General features: G+C 41.5%; 1 protein-coding gene across 4 annotated transcripts in view; it reads left to right on the plus strand.

Moving 5' to 3' along the window:
* Window positions 1-2,632: 2,632 nt before the first annotated feature.
* Window positions 2,633-15,228, plus strand: part of SLC12A2 (solute carrier family 12 member 2) — a 48,990-nt gene continuing 36,394 nt past the window's right edge. For all 4 annotated transcript variants that reach the window (XM_015849662.3, XM_015849664.3, XM_015849663.3 and 1 more), the window contains exon 1: window positions 2,633-3,256. In XM_015849662.3, the coding sequence (XP_015705148.1) occupies window positions 2,693-3,256 (564 nt within the window). In that variant the 5' untranslated portion in view covers window positions 2,633-2,692. The remainder of the gene's footprint in view (window positions 3,257-15,228) is intronic.

The following is a 15,228-nucleotide window of genomic DNA, read 5'->3' on the forward strand; positions in this document are numbered from 1 at the left end:
AGCCTTTCAGTACCTAAAGGAGGACTGTAAGAAAGAAGGGGACAGACTCCTTAGTAGGGCTGTGATACGACAGGGGGAAATGGTTTAAACTAAAGGAGGGGAGATTTAGACTGGATATGAAAAGTTTTTTTGTGTTTTTTTTGTTTGTTTGTTTGTTTTAAGAGTAGAAGTACTGAGGCACAGGAACAGCTTGCCCAGAGATGTGACGGATGTCCTGTCCCTGGAGACATTCAAGGTCCGGCTGGATGTGACTCTGAGCTCCCTGATGTAGCTGTAGGTGTCCCTGATCACTGCAGGGGAGTTGGACTAGATGGCCTTTAATGATTTCTTCCAACTCAGTTCTATGATCCTGTTTATCACATCACTTGGTAAGAACTGTTGTATTAGACGTATGTGGGCTTCGGGTTGTGACGCCTTAGGCCCTTCCCCTTGTGATAAGGACTAATGATGTGTGCAGCCCTAGTGGGCATACTTGCGATAAGGATGATATAACCTGTCACTTCCTGTCATTCCCATGAGGACCTCCCCCATTTGGATTCACACACCCTTAGTATTTTACTACTAGAAAGTAGGACTCCTCTCAGGACTTTTCTGTGCCCTGTCTTCTTCCCATCAGTGTATCCCTCTCATCCAGTTACCTCTTCCTGCTTCTAAGAACACCCTTCTTCAAGCTTACTTTACCAGGGCTCCATCTGCATCCACCCACTATTTTCAGGCAGGGCTGTGGCTTCCCTCAGTACAACTGGGGCCTGCACTAACTCTGGGAATGCAGAACTGCAGGGCAGGCAGAATGTTTGAGCACTGCTGTACAAACATAAGGACAGAACGGGAACTGACATTAAACAGGTGGTAGGCCTTGCAAGTGTAATCAGTACCCATCTAGCCACACACATGAAATATTGCTTGATTTTAAAATAGCAAACTATCATGATGTAACCTTACCACACTCCTTTGCACACAGGAATTCAGGAGACATTTCCCTCCTCTTTCCTATTGTTACTTATTAGTATGGAGAACTGACAGATTTCTGTTAACTACTTCCAAATCTCTATTGCTTCCAAACCCCTGACAACAGGTCAGTTTTTTCACAGGTACAGTCATCTGATCCTTATGCCTGTTTATGGAAAACGCTGGGTTTTATTTGCATATCACCAGTTGTTAAAGCGGTGTTTGAACCACAGAATCATAACTGGCTTCTAGATCTGAGCTGAAAACCTTTATTCTGACATCTCTTTATTATCCACTCCTTTTGAAGACATCACCTTCTGTCAGAGGCCAAAATTTCTCTACAGTTTCACCTTACACTTCCCAGCTGCATTTTCGCATTCATACTTCATACGGTGCAACTGTTTCCTGAATCCTGTCTTTTGTAACCTGTCACACTCCGGAGTTCTGGAACGTACCAGGAATTTCTCAAAAAGAAACAAAAATAAGTACACGATTTTCGTTCTCTTGTAGAAATATTTGAAACGGAAACACTGAGAAAAAGATCAGTGCCCCATCTCCTTTATGCGTTCATTTCTAATACCAACTTATTTTTTTGAGGGGGGGAAGATAACTGTTGCCTGACTCTCCTCCCATCCTGTGAGCTATGACTTGCACGTGTATAAAGCAGACAGCAGTGAATAACGGCAGTGTATTGTCTGATCTGATACTGCGGAGCAGAAGGTTTTCACATCACTTTAAGTCCCCTTTAAGCCTTAGAACTAACTTCCCACGTCCTAATGGGTTGTGCAGGCATCTTCACTGACACAGAGGGATTGTGTTACTTGCAGCCCAGGGCAGAGGAAGGAGACGTTACTGGTACCAAATTAAGCAGTGTGTTTTACAGCAAGCACTCCACAGCGCACTCGGAAAACATCTGGAGGCCGGCAGGGGAGCTCAGTGCTCACCCACTCCTGCTCCGAGGTACACTCGTGGGCACACAGCTCCGCACTGACCCACGGGCACGCAGCTATCTCCGCGCTTCCTTATCCTTATCCGCACACACACGGACCCCTCCACACCCGCGGCCGAGCAGCGATAACGTGCCCGGAAGGCTCGAGATGCGGCTTTACAAGGCCACGCCGGCGGCTGCGGTGCCTCCTCCTCCCGGGGGCTCCGTGCCGGAGCCGCGCTCCTCTCGCGAGATATGGCGCCGGGGCGCCGCGCTTTCCCCCCTGCCCCCCCAACCCCCCGCCCCGGGGCCGCTCCCCGCGGGCGGATGCGGCGGCTCCGCAGTCGTTTGGTTCCGCGCGGTGCCGCCGCCGCCCTGTCCGGCAACGGGCGGAGCCTGAGGAGCGGGGCGGTCCCCAGCATCCCGCCTCTTGGCGAGCGGGGAAGCGAGGGGCGCGGCCAGGCCGTTCCGCGTCCCAGTTCCTCTCCCCGCGGGGGTCAGGTGGAGCGGGCGGGGGGTGCGGAGAGCGCCGCTTCCTTCCTTCCTTCTTTCTTTCTCCGGCGGCGCGGCCGCTCCTCCCTGCGAGGCGCTGTCAGGCGGCTCTAACGGGCGGGGGTCGGAGGCGGCGGCCACACCGGCGGCGGCATCATCACCTGGCGCTGCGGAGGGGCGGGGCGCGGAGCTGCGTTGTCTGCGGCGCGCTGCAGCCCCGGGCGCTGGTTGGCGGCTTAAAGCAGCGGAGCCGCCGCCGCGAGGGGCGTTCAGAGCAGCCGGGGCCGCCGTCGCGAGCAGTGCTCGGCAGCGCAGGGAGCAGCCATGGAGGGAAAGCAGCAGCAGCAGCAGCAGCCTCCTCAACGGGAGCCGGGTCCCGGCGAACTGAAGGTGCCGGGGGCTGTGGGTGAAGAGCCGCGCTCCGAGGGGAAGGATGCGGGCGCCGACGGGCTGGGCAGACCGCTGGGACCCACGCCGAGCCAGAGCCGCTTCCAGGTGGACTTGGTGGCCGAGGCGCCCCGCAGGGCCAACGGAGAAGGCGATGTGGCGGGGAAGGGCAGCGAGGAAGCCAAGGGCCGCTTTCGGGTGAATTTCGTCGACCCGTCGGCCGGCGACGAGAGCCCCAGCGAGCCCGGCGGCTGCTCGGAGGGCGCCAACGTCAGCTTCCAGAACGGCGGCGACACGGTGCTGAGCGAGGGCAGCCTGCACTCCGGCGGGCACCACCACTACTACTATGACACCCACACCAATACCTACTACCTGCGCACCTTCGGACACAACACCATGGACGCCGTGCCCCGCATCGACCACTACCGCCACACGGCCGCAGACCTGGGCGAGAAGCTGATCCGGCCCAGCCTGGCCGAGCTGCACGACGAGCTGGACAAGGTGAGCGGGCCTCTGGGCGGCCCTCAGGGCAGCGGGGCCCCCGGGACGGCGGGCCTCCTCCCGTCCATCCCCTTGCCTGGGGGACGGAGCCTGGCGGAGCGCTGCGGCCGTCAGCCCTTGGGCCGTGCTCCGCAGATGAAGCGGTTTTCCGTTCGCTGCCAAACGGGGTATGCGGGCTCTGCAGGGCATCGCGGCGGGGAGGGGAGGGAGGGGGAGCGCGTCTCGCCGAGGTGCTGCAGGAGGAGGAGGAGGAGGAGGAGGAGGAGGCTGCGGGATTTAACGAGAGGTAATCTCAGGGCCGTGCTGTGAAGGGAACGCTAAAGTATTGCAGCGCTGTTTTCTTGCAGCCCCGTTTTGTTGCAGCCCCATGGGTTCTGGCAGCGCTCCGTTGTGTGCGTACCTCAGTTGGTTTTTCTGCTGGTCGATTAGAATGAGGGAACGTGTGGGCCACATCCTATTGAAGTGAGGCGTGTTCTGTTTCCAGAGCTCTTTACGTCCCGTCTTTCACTCCCCGCCAGTGGAATTCCATGAGAAAATGTCTTTGAAGACTCCGGTGCTTCAGACCCTCATTAGGCAGCTCAGTGCATCTGTCCTTCTTTGTGCTGTTGTTTTTGTTTCTGATGATTCTCCAGCTATCTGGAAACACAGCTCGCCCTTCTGATAGAGGGATTGTTTGGTGATGCAAGGAGTTGTCTCTGATGCAGTTCTGATTAGATAGCACAGTGCTTACTAACAGTAACAGCTTAATCGCCTGTTAGATCTACTCAAGGCTGATGCCCGCTAGTCTGACTCTTGAGTTAGTACAGAGCAGAATCGACCAATCACTGTTATTTTTGTGAGGTTAGAGGCTTTATAAATAAGCCATTTGATCTATGGGAAACACACCAAACTTCTTTCGTATTTCTGACTTCAGCTCTATGCTGGGATGAGGAGCAGAAAGGGAAAGGCTGTTGGATAACTGTTCTGTAAGCAGGACATACCCCGCAATCCTAAGCTTGGCAGGCAGGTATTCCATGTGTTTATACTGCGGCAACACAGCAAGCTGTTTATGATGCCATTAAGGCATTTCGGTGCATAATATAACTTAGTCTGGAACTGTGCTTTCTATAAGCATAATTTCTTCAAATTTAAAATAAAGAATAGCAAAAATTGTTCTTGATAGGCTGCTTTGGATAGGGTCTCAGATACACTGTAATCATTGCTTACTAATTTCTAAAATGTCTTTAATTTGTTCTGCAGGATGGATAGGTATCTAAGATATTTTTATTTTATTTTTTTAACTTGGTGTTTTCCTTCTTCTGAACTTGAGAAATTAAGCCCTCTTGTCAACAGTGATTTTCTTGTACTACCATAAGCTGCATTGCATGTATGTCAAAGTGTTAGCAGGGCAGTTGGTACAAACATCCTAGCACTGCTGAATGCAATGTATGCTAACTTAAGATCTGTCGTTTTCCCCCCACAGAAATGTTTGTTGTTCATCAGGGAACTGTCATCTATTTTTAAATTTTTTTTTTATTTTATTTTTTATTTTTGCCTTGAACAGCTTCTTAATCCAGTGTACCAAGATTGGCTGTTACTTTGCATCAAGACTGATCTAGAAACAGGCACCAGCACTGCTTGCTGCTTGAATTTAGCTGTTTCATCTGACCCTGGGTCTTCACAATGCTTTTCTTGCTTTTCAGAAGTGCATGTTGACAGGCAGTGTTTCTGCAGTGCTGGTGCTAGTGCCCATTAAAGAATGTATTTTGTATTTTTTCATAGCTTTGTTTACAATATCATATGTATAATGGTTGTTCTGATTCTGTTCTCACAGAATAGCCCAGCTTGGGAAGGATGCAGTTTGAAGAAGATGCACATGCAGAAGGAATACCTTTTTGCAAGAGTTTGTACTATGAAGATAGGATAGGTGTCAGACCAACCACCTGAAATGTTGTTTGGTCCATTCCAGATGAGACTCTTACGGTAGAAAGGGATTGTTTTTAAAAGTGGTTGTGGCAAGGCAGCTGGGTGATGCTTCAGTACTCAGAGGATGAATTGCATAGTATCGATCTTCTCTTATTTTAAGCTCCAAGTAATGGACTTGTCACTTACTGCTGGCTGCAAATAGCCAAGGTAATTGGTATGTTGTTTGTCTGCTTGGTTTTTGTTAATCTCTCTTGCAGAGAAAAGGTAGAGGGAGTTTGATGATACTGTTGCAGTTGCCAATATCTCAGATAAGGTGATGCAGGAGTATTAGTCTCCAGAGACTTAGAGCTGTGAGGATAGCTATTAGTAACAAAGAAGGGGGAGGGAGACAACATTATGTGCACTGCGTATTTTTATTGTGTTTGCAGTGGTGTCCACCACCCTGTTGAGAGGATCTCCTTCAGATGTAACCTGAAGATTGAGGAGTGACCTAAATTTCCTTTATTTTTTTTTTCCTTTTTCTTAGAGTTTAGGAATATGTTTTGCCCAGTAAAGTAAAACTAGAGCTTGTAAAAGACATTCCATATGCCTTTGTCTTCCACAATGTAAATGTGCTTTAATGTCACAGGCCTTACAGTTCCAGAAGGTAAATGCTTTTAAAGCAACCAGAATTGGATTAAGTTATCTGCTGCCATACAGAAATGTATGGTGTTGCCTTAACTGGGGAGATTATTTTCGAAACAAGAAACTTCACAGTCTGTGAATGATTCTGATTTAATATATGCCTTTTGTTCAGCCACTTAGAACTGTGATAAGTGGTATGTAGACCAAGCCCTCTACTGGTAGCTTTGTTCCGTTGTTCACTAAATACTTAATGAATGTGCTTGCTGGTTCCCTTGACAGGCTGTAAGATGGTGATCTCAGAGGAAGAACTTTACCCCTGCTGTCCAGATTAAACTGGAGGGGTGAGGGGGAAAGCATTCATTTAAAAACAAAAATGTGCCTGTCTGCCTTCTACACAGAAAGGTACACATCTGTCCTCTGAATTTGAAGACAGAAGTAAATAAAACATTAGTGGTAGTCTTGGTGCAGGGATCATCTGAAATCACAGGTTTGATTATTTTGTTTGTAATTTTTTAATCAAGTTGGATGATGAGTTCTTTAAACAGTCTTCTTTAATTTTTATTTTCTTGAAAGAATGTTGCAGTTTCTCGTGCAGTTTAAAGTGATGGGTACAGTGGAAATATTGCATATGACACTAATTTCTTAACAAAGAATGTATACTCTCTTGAAAGTGGTGAATGACTGCTGCACCTTACTTCTAGTTCTTCGTTTGTTTCTTAAGATGTTTAGAAGACTAAGAGATGATTCTAGGTTATCCAGTTAGCTGATGATGTAATGTGAGGTCTGAAAGCTGCTTCCTCCTTTCTGCCTCTTTCTAAGGCTGGCTCCTGCAGGTAGTATTCTTCTTGCATCACCTTGCTTGAAGGCTGCTGTCAATCATGAGGCCTCACAGTTCATGAGACTGTGATTTAAGTCAGATCGTTTCTCATCTTTCTTGCTCTTCTTTATATTTGTAGGCAGTACTTGTATTTCTTTCTGAACTTTAGTTCTACTAAAATAAAACTCTGGAAGTTGTCATAAGCTTGGTCACTGTACATCTAGACATCCTAGGAGCTTGTCATTTCTAGCTGTTCTTGTTCACAGTTTTTGAAAAATGAACTCTGTGTGCATTAGCTTGGATGAGGCTTTACTAATTTTGTGCAAAATGGTGTTCTAATGCTTTTTAAATTCATTTATAAGTTATATAATGTAGTACTTTTTCTGTGTAATATACATAATAAAATATAAACAAAAAATAGGATATAAAAAAGGATGAGATGAATATAAGCACTGCTTCAAAAATTTTACAATTCTCTTTATTGATATTACAGAAAAATACTAACTTCCACATCCCAGTGGGTTGTCTTGCATGTCTCTTGGATTTTGTGCACCCATTATTTGAGACTTCTGCAATACTGAGCCTCATGAGCACTAGTGTCAGAAGAGAAGGCTCAGTAATTTTACAGTGGGGTACAAAGAAGGGGGGAGACTTGTTCAGAAAAGCTTTATTATTATTATTTTTAATAAGCTGTTCTTTGCTCTCTTATCATTTGTATCAGTAAGACATTTAAGACCAAAATGTGAAAGACTAGTACCGATTTCTCTCTGGATAGCTTTTCTTTCAGCATAAGCTCCATCACAACAGGGTAAAAATGAAGATGCTGCAGAATGAATATGAATCTTCAAAATTAACTTCCTCCTTGATTTGGTACTGTATTTGATCAGATGTCATTTGATTTTCATTTTTGAAGAGTATTCATGCAGGGAAGGATGTTGGCAAGATCACTATCTTGGAGTAATTCAAACCAATGTGCTACATCTTTAGCTGCATCCTTCAGATATTTTCCTGAAGTCCTGTACAGTATTCTAATAATTTGAGCAACCACGAACCCATTCCTCCTGCTTCTTTTTGACACTGACAACAGTAATGTTGTCTGTATGTTCACTTGCTAACTATTTAAAAAATGTCTTATTGGTAGACTTGAATTGTTTGCCTTGTAGTATTTTGGAAATCACCCAATTCTTGCAGCCTGAGCATGTGGAACATCTTTGATTTATTTCTTCACTTCAGCATGTTGATTATTTCTGATAATCTTAATGAATTGTTTTGTGGGTTTTTTCTTTCTACATTAAAAACAAACAAACGAAAAAAAAAAAACAAACATATTTTCTCTGGACAGTAAGTTGAATTTACTCACAGATGTGGTGAGTAGAAATAAAAGGAAAATGGTCCTATCCAGCCACGTTAACAAGGAAGCTCACCTAATGTCTTCATTTCCCCTGTTAACTTCCTCAAATGAACTGCTTCTATTTCAGATCATTCAAACTTTTGTATTCAAAGGAAACAGCAACATCTGTTGCAGCTGTGAAGAAGCAGTCAGTGCCAGGTTAATGTTTCAACTTGCTTGAAGGAGTTTATATGGCAGAGAAACTCCTAAGACTATCCTGTGTAATCTTGCTCTTAAGCTGTAAGCAGTTTGGCAGCTTTGACTTGAATGTAACACTATGCCAGTACAAATGTTGTGCTTTATGATAATAGCTGTGCTCTGTGGTGGCTCAGGGTACTGTGCAGTAAGCTGCATCTGTCATTTTGTGGTATGACATTAAAAATTTAATCACTGATTAACTGATTTTTATTTTTATTTTATTTTTTTTTCCCCAATTACTTCATGAGACTATTTATTATAAGAAGTGGGTTAAATGTAAGTTCATTACCTGGAAACATACTTAAAATTAGAAGCTGTGTGCTGTTCTACACTTACTCCTTATTCCCTACCTCTTGAGTGGGAAGTGCATCGTGTTCTGTTTGTCAGAAATGGATGACAATTGAAAAGCAATTTCTTGAGCAAGAATTCTAAAAATCAACCTTTTACAGGGAGGAATGGAGTGTAGAAAATGACTTGGAAATTTGCTCTGTTGAAAACAAGTTCTTGAGTGAGACTGAAATAGGAATTCACTTGCATTTATGGACAGAACATTGTGTTATTTGGACTGTACTTCAATATGCAAAACTGCTATGCCAGTGGCTTGCTAATAGGATTTGATTTGGCTCTTGTGTAATTTAATGCTGCATCTGCCTCATTTTGGAGAAGAAGAAAGTTGTATTAAAAAAAAGTCTGAAAAGGACCTTAAACTGTTACATGTATTAGGGCTATTTATTTATTCGGATAAGTCAAAACTGCTTTTGTTTGGAACCTTGATATGTTTTCCTGGGGAATGATTTTTGTTTTCATGTCAAATGAATACAACAGACAGTGCATGACTTTGATAGTGATTCATTGTACAATGATTCTTTTGAAAAGAATCAAATTCAGTGATGCAGCGAGGAAACTAGTATGATTCTGGAGGGGACAGGAAAGGAGTTCGCACTTCCAACTCTGTTCTTCACCAGAAGGCCCTGACACTCCGCTATTAAAACTTGTAAAAACTGCAAGGGTAAGATTTGATATAAATTAGAAAAAAGTTTGGTCATATTTATACAGTAATAGAAGCTCTTGCTGTGATCCATGGAAACCAAGTCTTGATCTGTGAGTTAGTCTACATGTATTTCTTCCTCTTCAGGCTGGGCAGATTGGTCACCACAGTGTTTGTGTGGGGAGTGATGCCTCTGTGTTTTGTAACTTGACATTAATGATAAAATTCCCATTAACTGGAAGTGGAGACACTTTCTAAATCTTCCTTTGCCAGAAAGTTGTTTTTCTTAATGCCTGAGTCAATTCTTCCGTGAGAGGAAGGGCTGACTTTGTCTACCATGTTTCTGGGAGTGCAGGATATGAGCACTGTAGATATACTGTGGGGTAGAGGTCATCTTCTTATGCTGACATTATGACCATTAAATACTGTTGGTGCTACCGTTGTTTCTAGATGCACTGATGAGCACTCTTTACTTTGAGAGGGTCCTTGTTTGGATCTGATATTTAGGAAAGAAATGAGACTTTTTCTTCGATTTTTGAGCTAAAACTTCAAAAACTTGTAATAATGCAGAAGGGGGAGAAGGTAATGGAAGTAGTGGAATCAACCTTGGAATATGATGTAGTGTTCTAATGTAAGTGTTGATCTGACATTACAAATTATTAATGTAAATTATTATGTAACAAATCACATAATTAATGTAATTTGTAATAATGTGTTACAAATTGCCTACAAAATTTTTCTGTCTTTTTCCTCTGTCCTGAATTTTCCCTTCGGTAAGACCTTTGTTTTAAATCATGTTTGTCCAAGCTTTTGATTTGTCTAGGCTGCATTGATTGAAGAGGAATTATCTTGGGCTGCATATAAGATATATAATATAGATAAAGTGTATAAGTAGAGGAGCTTCCTTTCTGATATATTTATTCTAACATTTTGAAGCATATGCTCTTATTTTTATCGGTTTCAGATTTTTATCATAAAATAACTTACTATGTTACTTTCTTGCAAAAAAAGAAAAGCGTCTGTTAAATACACAACCCTTGAAGTTAGGGTTGTGTGCTGCTCTTTGCTGGGCCTGTATTCCTTGATCACAGACTGAGTCAGGGCACAGTCGCTACAGCCTGGACTGCCTTGGGGTCTTGGCTTCTTGAATGAACTCATCTGCATCGGTGAGCCCCAGGTCCAGTAATGTGTGTCACGTTGTCACCTCTGGTTGGGCTGTTCAATACCTGGACCTGGAAGTGGTCCTCAGAATACTCCTCAGAATACTCCAGAGGTCTCATCAATACTCCAGAGGTCTTATATATATATACAAAATATATATATATAATTTTGTTTATTTTTTTTTCAAGCAGATATCTAGGTGGTTGAAATTCTCCATCAGGATGAGAGCATGCAGATAAGATTTGAGCGTTAGTTTAGTTTATAAGATTCCTATCTTTCTTTTAGTAAGTGTACCACCACTGTGATTTACTCCTAAGTTGAAATCGGTGTTTTGAACAAATTTCTTCATTAACAGTCTTGCTTGCAAGGTTAATAATTCCAACTGCTGGTGAGAGCTAGAAGGAAAATCAACTAATATTCTATCCCTTTGAGAAAAACTTAAGTATGAATGACTCTTAAGATCTGAAAATTAGGATATGAATAAATATGCTCCAATATTGTTTAATGTTTGTGTAAAAGTAGTATTGAGTTGCAAGACAGTGAGATACAAGCTGATAGTGGTGTGAAGCTGGCTGAATCTTGAGCTGATTGTTAATTGTAACTATAAATTTTTCCCGTGTTTAAAATTGCTCCACTGTAATCAAAGTACTACAGGCTAATTTCAGCTTAAGATAACAGTAAAATACTCTGTTGTTGCAATCTCTTTTAAAATCTTTGGAAGTCAGTGCCAAAAGTATCTGCTGCTATATTTCAAATATGTAATTGTGGAGAGGGTAATGTAACCAATGCACTTAAGTTTTTTGGTCTCTTGGCTGCGAACTTGAAAACAACTTCCTTTAATTGAAACTAGTATCCAATGGTTGAATCTGTTTACATTTCATTTAGTGAATCTTTAAGAGCAGATCATGTTTCTTTTGGTTAATCAATCTGTTGTTGCAGCGGGTAAATTTTGGGTGCCATTTAATGCATTCGCAGGCGTTTTTCTAGGTTACAGCTGTAAAGATAAGCATTAAGAAGTGCTGCTGCAGCAAATCCTGATATTGATATATGCTGTATAGCTCTGCATTCTTAATAGGAGGGAGGGTTTGATAAACTAGTTTTGGCATAAGTGATAGCAGACTCTATCAAAACTTTAGGATTCATGCTTCTGAAACATATTGGCAAAGAGCATAAAAATATACTCTCCATGCAAGTACCAACTGTACCTTAAGTCTGTGGTGAGAGAGCAAAATATTTTTCAGTGATTATCTACAATACTTCTTTTCAGCACACTTTGTTTCCATTAGAGAGATTACATGAAAGCGGACAGAACTGTAAATTTTATTCAGTTTTAGTGTTTTAATAATAATATTTAGTATTATTTATCATGTCATATCTGTTATGATTTGTTGTTAGTTTCCAGAACAAAACTATCAAGTGGACCCAAACCATTCTGAACAGTAGTAGTTTGAAGAACTGTTTGAAAATTAGTCACCAGATCAAGTGAAAGGTTTAAACAGGTTTTTACTATTTTTTTCCACTCACATATTTAAGCACTTGAATACAATGTATCCATTTTTAAAAAATTTTTTCTTTTTTTCCTTTTTCCTCCCCTAGATAATAATGTATTTAACGTGGCTAAATGGAGACTTACAAGTTTTGGAAAGGAAACTCAGTACTTTGTTTCTTAAACTGGAGTAAGCCAGGGAGATAAAACCATTAAAATGTGGAAACAGTTTTTCAAAGATCCTTTAGCACTGACTGCAGATCTGTATTACACAAACATTAGCATGCTGCAAACAAATTGTTTTAATAGCCAGTTTACTCTTTGCTGGTGTGGTATCACACTTCCATATATTTGCAGCTATATTAGTACAGAAGTTGTCTTTGCATCTGAGTTGTACATTTATGTCAGCAAGTTATTCCATGCAGCTATTCTATGTATAATATAAATGTTGTGCTTCTTAAATTTTATATTCAGATCATCAGAAATATCACAAGTGATGTGGGAGGAAGAATCTAAAAGTTCATTCCAGAAGGGAAAATGGAAGGTCTGTTCCTTCAAGAAGTACTTTTTTTTTTTTTCCCTAAAAGAGGAACATTTTGTAACTTTGCTGATTACATGACAACTCCTCAATCTCTCATTTTCTTCTTGTCTGTACTCCAGCAAAAGCATGCCTGAATTAGAAAAACAATAACAAATAGTTATTATTCTTCTTCCCTTTTGTTTTGAGCTTTGTCAACTGAAAAAAAAAATTAAAAAATTGTGTTCTATCTATGCCATAGCATTATCTGTATGCAACTGCAGAGTTGAGTTGGTAAGAAATCAAGAATCCGTAAAGCCTTTGTGTTTGAATTTCCTTGTATAATAAATTAACACCATTATCTTCTGCCTGTTAACAATAGATGGTGTTCTTGCATTAAAAGTGCCCCTTCCTTTCCAGGAGCAACTCACTTGAAAATCTGAGAAATCAGTCCTTTAAGGTGCATGTTTAAAACCATTGACCATTGTTTAGCAGGCATGTTTTGCATTGACTTCAACATAAGTGTAGACATGATGTTTTCATTCAAAGTATGCAAAAATACAGTCTACTGTAAGAAATATTAACAGTTAAAGGAAACAATTGGCTAAATAAGTAATTTTCAATGGAATTTTTTTACAAAGGCATGTACTGTAAAAGACAGATTTAGTAATTGTCCTGACCTCTTTTTGAGGCATCAGTGCAACTCTACTTGAAGTGACAACAAATGAGTTCATTTCTGGTACCACCTCATTCAGTAGGCTGCAGAGCCTCAGTATGTCGCTTTGAAGAAGGGAATCTAGATAGGATCACCACAAACCAAGCTGTAAAATTTAAGCAATTATCAGTTGTTTGAGAACTCTGATTAAACAAAATAACAATTTTTTAAAATTATTATTATTATTTTATTTTGACAAGTTTTCTGGACACCAGTATACATGCTGCACGTGAAAAAACTCTTCTTCTGCCTGTCAAGTTGTTTTTCATTCCTCATACACGTCTTATAAGTGTGTGGGCATTCATAGTTGTCACAAATAGACTATTGTTATCCTTATGAAGCAACACTGGAGTGGAAGTAGATTATCTTGAACTGTTAAATGGACTATGGTATAGCAATGCAGATGTGTGTAGGAATGGAATTCAGCTATTTCTTTCTAGGTTCCTATCTGTTTTACAGTTGTCAATGTTTAAATCTATCCTTTCTAAGTGTAGGTGAACAATGTGAGTGTTCTTCAAGCTTCTTAGGTAAAAGACTACTTCGGTGGATAACTGCATCAGTAATGGCATTTCTGATTTGAAATGGTAAAACATTCTCTTCTTGCCCATTTTCTTCTGCACCTCCCAACCCACAGTACTGTAGTGTTTATTTTTATTATTAAGATCTCATTATACAGGTATTGCTGTTTTTTAAATCAGTACTAGTGAATTTTTTTCCCCACTCAGTGACTCGATTAAAAGTATTGTTTCCTCATGACCGATGGAAAAACAAAACTGTCTGCTCTATTTACAGCTGAGACCACGGTGATGCTTTATTAATCTGGCACAAAAAGGCTGAACTTGGAATTCTTTTATGCCCATGCTTCATAATATCTGTGTTCTTGCTGGTGGTTTTTAGGGCACCTGCTGGCACTGAGGATAACTGAAAGGTTACTGCTAATTAAGTTTTCTGTGTGCTTTGAAATATTTTTCAAAGAAGTATTGCGCAGTGTAGAGAGACAAGGCATACAGAACAAAACTTTCTTGTACTCGTTGTGTGAGTATCTTGGAAATGATCTGGTAGATGATAAGTATCAGTTACAAGCCATTATCTCCTTCAAAATAAGGCAGACTAACCGGTAGACTTGTTTGAATACTCCAGTGAAATGTGTTGTTTTATGGTGAGTGGAGGTTCTTTTATTACTTGATAAGCTGTGGTCATACACTGAACTATGTAATTGTCTCCCGCACTAAGTACTTGGATGCTGTCACCTTTCTCTTAAAAAGCAGAATGTGCAGGAAAACATTTACTTTATTTTTTTTTAAAGCTGCTGTGGTGGGGGCTGCTTTGTTCACAAACATACAGCTGGCAATGGGAACGTAGGGTTATGCCATCCCATAGCTGTGGGAGGCTGTGTTGCTCCATTGAATTACTGTTGAAATCTTTTCTGCTGTGAAAACTCAGCAAGTGAGAGGCATTCTTCATTTTAGAAAAGTCTGGCTTGTAAGTTTCTGCTTATGGCTGTAACCTGTGTTTTGCTTTAGTGTAAGTTCTTTTCTCCTTTCCTGTTTTTGGAGGAGGTTGGCAGAAAGAAGCTTCTGGTGAGTGCTGGAAACATTTGCCTTGATTATATGCTTGTTATTAATATTTAGAAGGAGTTTTGAGGTTTTTTTGTTAATATTTCCTTGGACCTCTAGAAAGGCAATGTGGAAGAGTTCTGGAGTGGGGCAGTAGTATGCAGATTGCTCTCCATTGTAATCGTCATACGTGCCTGTGCTGAGTGACAGTCCTGATGAAGAATTCTTCAGTTTCATTTAGCTTTGGCATAGACACGTCAGCATAGGCTCAGAAAATGGGTGGCTTGTAGCTGTATTGAAAGAAAAAGTTATTCTCCTTTCTGGCATATGGATAGCTAGAACTCTCGAATTCATTCAGTGTAAAATCTTATGTTGCAGTGTGATAACACTAACTTGGTCATCACCTTTTTTTTTTTTTTTTTTTTTTAAATTTTCCCTGCTCCAGCTGGTCACACTCACTGTTTTTTACTTGATTAGTTTTGAATCTGAGTGCTTCCATGCAAGCAAAGCAGATAGGTTAATCTGGTCAAAGACTATGGAAAACTCCCCTGACTTCACAGCCTTTAAATCTCTTCTATCCAGAAGATCTGTAGTTCAGCAAGCTTTGTAATTCCT

This window comes from Coturnix japonica, chromosome Z (assembly GCF_054131305.1).
Source record: "Coturnix japonica strain WE chromosome Z, WE-NBRP24, whole genome shotgun sequence".
NCBI classification, from domain to species: domain Eukaryota; kingdom Metazoa; phylum Chordata; class Aves; order Galliformes; family Phasianidae; genus Coturnix; species Coturnix japonica.